The 6,748-nt window shown below is 34.7% G+C and overlaps 1 protein-coding gene across 1 annotated transcript; it reads right to left on the bottom strand.

Moving 5' to 3' along the window:
- Positions 1–3,620: 3,620 nt before the first annotated feature.
- LOC128133479 (uncharacterized) lies at positions 3,621–6,141 on the bottom strand. Its single transcript, XM_052770938.1, has 5 exons — positions 5,791–6,141; positions 5,552–5,640; positions 4,743–5,448; positions 4,610–4,685; positions 3,621–4,195 (listed from the first exon to the last, which is right to left on the bottom strand). The coding sequence occupies exons 1-5, from the start codon at positions 6,139–6,141 to the stop codon at positions 3,621–3,623; spliced, it is 1,797 nt and encodes a 598-aa protein (XP_052626898.1).
- Positions 6,142–6,748: the final 607 nt, after the last annotated feature.

Genomic DNA, 6,748 nt, shown 5'->3' with positions numbered 1-6,748 from the left:
TCTTAGAGTCATACTCCAAGATTGTCATTTGAGTGACATGTCTTAAAGAAGGTTTAAAACACTTGTCAAATGTAAGAGTAAAAGTTTTATACTCTAGTACATTTGAAATTGGTAAGTTGTGATGTTTTGGATAAAACAAAGACCAACTTAGGCCAATTGTGTGAAGTGTTTTTCTTGATTAGAATCCGCACTATCTCTTGGATGTTTGACAAGGGAGTCTTATATGTCAAGAGGACAGTGGGAGTCTTAAAGGTCTTGAAAGTCTCAAGAAATAATCAAGAATAAAACCTGAAGTTCTTCACTAGCACACGACTTGAGGTTTATAACCTATCGTGTTGACATATCTGTGCCCATTCCAGTTAAAGTTGGCTTTGCATATGAGTTCTTAGAGTTCTCAGTTTGTTGCATAACAACTTGGAAGCAATGGCAGGCCCTTGAGCTGCCAGGTGGCAAGAAGTTAAGATTGAGTTCGGTCCATATGAGTTTGGATTTGTCATTATCTTTGTCTTGTGATTATGGTTTTGACAATTCACATGGATAAGAACACATACACCAGTAAATCTAAGTGTCATAAGGTTTCTCTCCGATTCATGGAAATGATGGTGAGGAAACACTTTCACTAAGTAGATTTTAGCTAGATAGCAATTGTGATATTTGCATTCTCAAAGTCGTTAGTGGAGCGCGTGTGGTTAACCGGCACACTAATATGGACTTGTGAGAAGTGGCAAAAAGGTCTAACCATTATGATTACGGCATACCTCTTCATAATTGTTTAGACTCACAAGTGTGCTATCTAAGGGAAGGTGTATGATTTTGATACAACTTTATCAAAACAATCTAGCATCAGAAATCTGAACTTTGGTAAGAAAGTCAATGAAGTATTGATTTCTAGAAGTCCAGCTGATTTCTGAGTACATGTCAAAGCTAGTGGGAGCATAAGTGTTATGCTAATAATCATCATGTTAGTGGGAAGTATTGCAAGTTAGCAATGTTAATTATAGAAAACAAAAGTTTCAATTGGGAAAGAGTTGTTTTGCTATAATTAAGGGAGAGGAAATTATACTTCATATCAAATCTATAAGGTTTAGATCTGAGGTTTTAATCATTTAGTCAAGGATATATATATGAATTTCATGTTGGAATGGCTCAACATAAGGAAATTCTGTATATGAGTCCATTATTTGCGTTCTAAAATTCGATTATGATTACGGCATCCCTTTTCATAATCTGAATTATGAGAACTTGGCAAATTAAAATGGAAATATTATAGCAAAAGACTGGTTTAGTCTTTATGTAAGACATCATGAATCGTGTCCCATATGCTTCGGATATAGGATCGATTACATGTGCTATATTCATCCGTTCTAAAATTTTCCAAATGCCTGGGGCATTAAGAAGGGAAAAAGGTTTAGAACTGGATATGACTAAAAGGATTAAACAATTGTCGAGAACAATCTAAGGTTTACCAAAGATTGGTTGCTCAAGGACAGTTGGAAGTATAGTGATAATTCTGGAAGGACCATATTGACATAATCTGTAAGGAGGCAACCCTTGTTCAGAAGTGATAGTCAAAATGGAATCTGGAAATGTTGCAAAGTTAGAATTTTCACTCTGTGTAAGATTAAGGAAACTTAATGCAAGAAGGATGGTTCCAAGGAGTTGATCTCCTTTGGAATGCTCTGTAATGTTTGTTGTCAAGTCTTTATGACTTTGTGCATAATCATTACAAGAGGATCAATGCATATAAGTTTAGAATCTAACAGATTTCAGTAAATGGCATGAATTTGGAATTCTTGCATTTGCAGTAAGGATTTGGGAGTGTGAAAAGAGAATCATTGAAGTTATGTTCAATGGATCTAGTTCACAAAGTAAAGATCATAGACAAACATAGTATGCATACTTAGTGTGTGGCATGACTAGTGTTTTGGAAAAAAACATAGTGTACATGCTTGGAGCATGGGACAACTATTGTTTTAAATTCAAGAATAAAGTTGATAGCTGAAACAGTGTACAATGAATAATGTGTAATCATATGGTGATAAATAAAAGGTGTTTTATTTATGTTCAAAGGGTTGATACCATATTGGATTCAATTATTATTGTGTTTCACTTTGCATGTTTTGACTTCCCGAATAAACTAGGTTATTCTTCCGGAATGACTAAGTTATTCAAATCATCCACAGTCGGTCATATTTTGGAAGTAGATATGAATTAAGACTGTCATGATGGGTTGTAGAGGTCTAAGGTGTTGGACAAGGCTACAAAAATCATGAGTGCTCATAAGTTCTGAGTATTGGATTCAACCCGCGCTCATTGGAATCACTTCATGGATTTTATCACGAGTGATCATGAGACGATAATATCTTATATTCTTCAAACCTAGAGATATGAGTTGTTACTATGAGTTGATAGTACATTGATTGCACGAAACCGCATTTGGTAACTCTGTGCTATAAAACGTGCTTTTGTGTATGATTCAACAAGTAGTAGAACAAGCCATATGAGTCGAAGTTTATCCGTTCCTTTTACCTTCGGGATAAAAGCGATATCTGTGGGCCCCTCGATGATTTGATGATGACAAATGGAAGTGCTCGGCCGGGCCAGGACTGATTTGATTTGTTCAATTAGTCAGTCGTCATAAATCGGAAATCGGGAAACAACAAATGGACAGAGAGAATGATTATAATCCATGTCTCAGTCCATATGATATCTATAATGGAGGAATATATGATCCCTTATCTAATGGACAAGTCACTGACAAAGGTCAGAGTTCATCGACAAGGTCAGAGTTCGACAGAAGCTTTTGAGAGCTACGATTGCCGGTTGGTTCCTGAAGTCATACGCAATAATAGTTTTAGACTTATCCAAGTGGGAGACTGTTGGATTAATGTCTAAGTCCATAACTATATTTGGTAAGACTTGACCCGACCCGGCATGGTCCATTTGGGTTGCATACCATCATGCACTTGAATGAGAGAAATAAGACACTTATGGTTATTAATATATTATAAGTTCTAGTATATTAATGATAAGAATAATAAGATTATTTAATTAGTATTGACCAAGAATTAATCTAGGATTAATTAAGTGATCAAAAGAAGACTAATTAAATATATGGGTTGATTGTGTAAATCATCCATACTTGTATAGTGGGCTAATGCTCCATGGATAATCAAGTTGGGCTAAAACCCATAGGATGGTCCATGGATGCTCCATGGTGTATTTGTACCCATGGATCCAAGGAAATGGAAAGCCATGACAATTAAGAGTTTACCCTAATTGTGTAACTATATAAGCATCTTATTATTGAGGAAAAATCGGCCACTAGAGATAGTGAAGAAAGGGCTAGCCGATTTTGATGAGTATAGAATTCTCTCAAGTCATTCTAAGTGTTTTGATGATTGTGATTCCATTTGAGGTGTCACACTTGGGGCACTAGGCACTCAAACTTCATGAAGACATTCTACACCAAAGAGGTATGTATTCTATCTTGCTATAGTCATTGTTATGTATGCTAGATTAGGATAATACCTTGGAAGTTCTTATTTGCATGTATAATAGAGAAAACATAGATCCAAGGTATTTAGGGTTGCATGTACACTTAGGAAGTGTTAGAATGCTCAAAACCCAACAGACTCATCATAGGAAAAAGGATCATCTAAAACAACATTAGATTTATTTGTTAAAGATGAATGCTTTAACTTGAAAGGAAAAACAGACTCATAGAATTTTATATCCCTGGAAACAAAAATAAGATTTGTATCAAGACTTAACACTTTATAACCTTTTTTATCAAAAGCATAACCAAGAAATATACACTTATCAGCTCTTTCAGAAAACTTATCAGAATTATTCAACTTTGTTGCAAAACATAAACAACCAAAAACCCTAAGTTTATCAAAAACAGGAGCAGTTTTATAAACCAACTCATAAGGAGAGGAACCATTTAAAACAGATGTAGGAGTTCTATTAATTAAAAAAACAGCAGTTAGAATTGCCTCTCCCCAAAATTTCAAAGGTAACCCAGATTGAAACATCAAAGACCTAGCAACATTAAGAATATGTCTATGTTTTCTTTCAACCACTCCATTTTGTTGTGGAGTGTGAACACATGAAGTTTGATGCAAAATACCTTTTGATTCAAACAATTGTCTCATTTTATAATTCAAAAACTCAATTCCATTATCTGACCTAACTGTTTTAATTTTAACTCCAAATTGATTAAACAAAATATTAAAGAAAACAAGAAAACAACCATAAACTTCATCTTTTGATTTCAACAAATAAACCCATGTAGCTCTAGAATAATCATCAACTATGGTTAAAAAATACCTAAATCCTTCTGAGGTTGTCACTCTATAGGGTCCCCAAACATCCAAATGAATTAACTCACCAAGTTTAGTAGTAACATGTTGACTAGCAGAAAACGACTCCCTAGTTTGCTTAGCCTTATGACATACATCACAGGGTGGCAGTACTTCATTACCAAAATTTAATTTAGTTCTTAGAGATCCTAGGGCTTGATCAGAAGGATGACCAAGTCTATTATGCCAAGTTAATTTTGATACACAACACACAGAAACAGAATGAGTATAACTACATGAATTACCTGAAGGTACACTATTGATGTAATAGAGACCCTCAGATTCTCTACCATTCCCCACCATCTCCTTTGATTGTAAACCCTGAATTTTACAACTATGTTCATTAAAAACAACCTCGCAATTACTGTCTTTACAAACCTTATGAACAGACAACAAGTTAACATTAAAATCAGGAACAGCAAAAACATCAAAAAGAGTCAAAGAATTAGACAAATTCATATTGCCAATTTTTTCAATTTTAGCTGAAGTACCATTAGGATGGCTAACTAGAAGATCTAGTTTAGACACATCCACAGTATCATGAAGAAGAGACTCAGAAGCAATCATATGTTGATTAGCTCCAGAGTCAACAATCCACTTTAGAGGACTAACAGATGAATTAAAAGCTTGAAACAAACAGGTACCTACCATATTAACACTGGCAGAAGTTTCCTCATTAAGCTGTCTATCACCAATAAGTTGTAAGAATTTGAAGTATTGTTCCTTAGTGAGCTGATGAAACTCTGAATCCCTACTAGAATCAGGAGTACTAGAAGGAAGAGCATTTCCAGAGGTAATAGTAGAGGAATTGGCAGAAACATTTTTATTAAAGCCATTCTGATTACTAGACTCATTTCTTGACTTAAAATCCTTGGGATAACCAATTAGCTTATAACATTTATCAATTGTATGATCTTTAATTCCACAATTTTTACACTGAACGGATTGAGTTTTGTTTTTATTAGTGTTATTGAAACCAGATCTGTTATTAAACCTGCTATTAAAAGCAGCAGGTTGAGACTTAGACAAAGACTGTGAAGACTGAAGAGAAGACAAGGATCCATTTCTTTGAATAGATTCTTCTCTTGAAAGAATAGAAAATGCAGTTTTAACATTAGGTAAAAGGTTCCATTAGCAAAATATGACTCTTTACTTGACTATAGGACTCATCAAGTCCAGACAAAAACTGCATAAGTTTCATGAGATTAGAATGATCTTTCAGCTTGATAGCAGCTTCACAAGTACACTCAGTCAAGCTAGTAAGACCATCAAATTCCTTCCACAAGGAATCAAGTTTATTAAAATAATCAGACAAAGAAATTCCATTTTGTTTAAGTGTATTAATTTGTTGATGTATATTAAACACAACTGAACCATCTGACTTATTATAAGTTTCAAACAAATTATTCCAAATATCCTCAGCTACCTCAGAGTAAGCTTGACTCTGATATATAGAATCAGAAATAGAAGATAAAAGCCAGGAACATACAACAGCATTAGCCCTATCCCACTTAGATTTTTTTGACTCATCAACACTAGTTTTCTTAAGAGTACCATCAATAAATCCAAGTTTATTCCTAGCTTTGAGAGCTCTAGAAATAGAACTCTTCCATAATCGAAAATTTTCATTTCCAGTTAACTTTGTAGTAACTATTGAAGTAATAGCATTATCAGATGGGTGAATATAGAGAGGATCATCAAAATTAATTGACTCATCCTTTCCACTTCCACTAGGTATAGAACCAGAATCACCACCCGAAGTAGTGTCTCCGGCCATTTAGAAAAACAAAGTAAAGAACAACAAATAATACGACAAACAGGAGACAACAGTACTGATCTAATGTCCAGATGGTCACCAGGTATGTTAGGGCCCAAGACAATCAGTACAGTGTCAAAAAAACAAACAAAAAAAAAATAATAATGCAAGAAACCAGAAAATGGTGTGCACAATACAACCACAGACTCCCAACCAGAACAATATTACCAATCAATAGAGAAAAAGGAACAAGAAAGTCCTCACAGTGAGTTGGAAGCGACTAAGAAGAATCGACTCTCTAAGTCCGTTCTCTACTAGGGTTTATCGGTGATCAAATCCGACCCCTAGAGAGTTATTTCGGAGTAGAGATTAATCGATATGAGAACTTTGAAGATCAACATAAGCGAAGCGCTAATATCACAAGCGTTTGTTTCGCCTTTACTTGTTACCTGCAAGAATCAAACATTCTCGCAGTACCAGGATCTTGAACAACAAAACATATAAAAGAAAGATCTATAAAAGAACAGAAAAGATCTTCACAAGAAGGAATCAGAAAAATACCGTTCTTAGATTGACGATCTGATGATGAAAGCCACAATCGAGCGTCTAGAACAACAAATCGGAGCCT

This window comes from Lactuca sativa, chromosome 4, assembly GCF_002870075.4.
Source record: "Lactuca sativa cultivar Salinas chromosome 4, Lsat_Salinas_v11, whole genome shotgun sequence".
In the NCBI taxonomy this organism is placed as follows: Eukaryota; Viridiplantae; Streptophyta; class Magnoliopsida; order Asterales; family Asteraceae; genus Lactuca; species Lactuca sativa.
The sequence above is the reverse complement of the archived record's forward strand: the minus strand, read 5'-3'. Positions and strand labels throughout refer to the sequence as shown.

What these genes read in the sequence shown, in the direction of transcription:
- LOC128133479 (XM_052770938.1), bottom strand. Translation starts at nt 6,141, where the DNA reads ATGGCCGGAGACACTACTTCGGGTGGTGATTCTGGTTCTATACCTAGT. An exon ending in AGAGTCAAGCTTACTCTGAG is followed by an intron (nt 5,641 to 5,790) that starts GTAGCTGAGGAT and finishes TCCTTGTGGAAG; the next exon opens with GAATTTGATGGTCTTACTAG. An exon ending in AATCTCATGAAACTTATGCA is followed by an intron (nt 5,449 to 5,551) that starts GTTTTTGTCTGG and finishes TATTCTTTCAAG; the next exon opens with AGAAGAATCTATTCAAAGAA.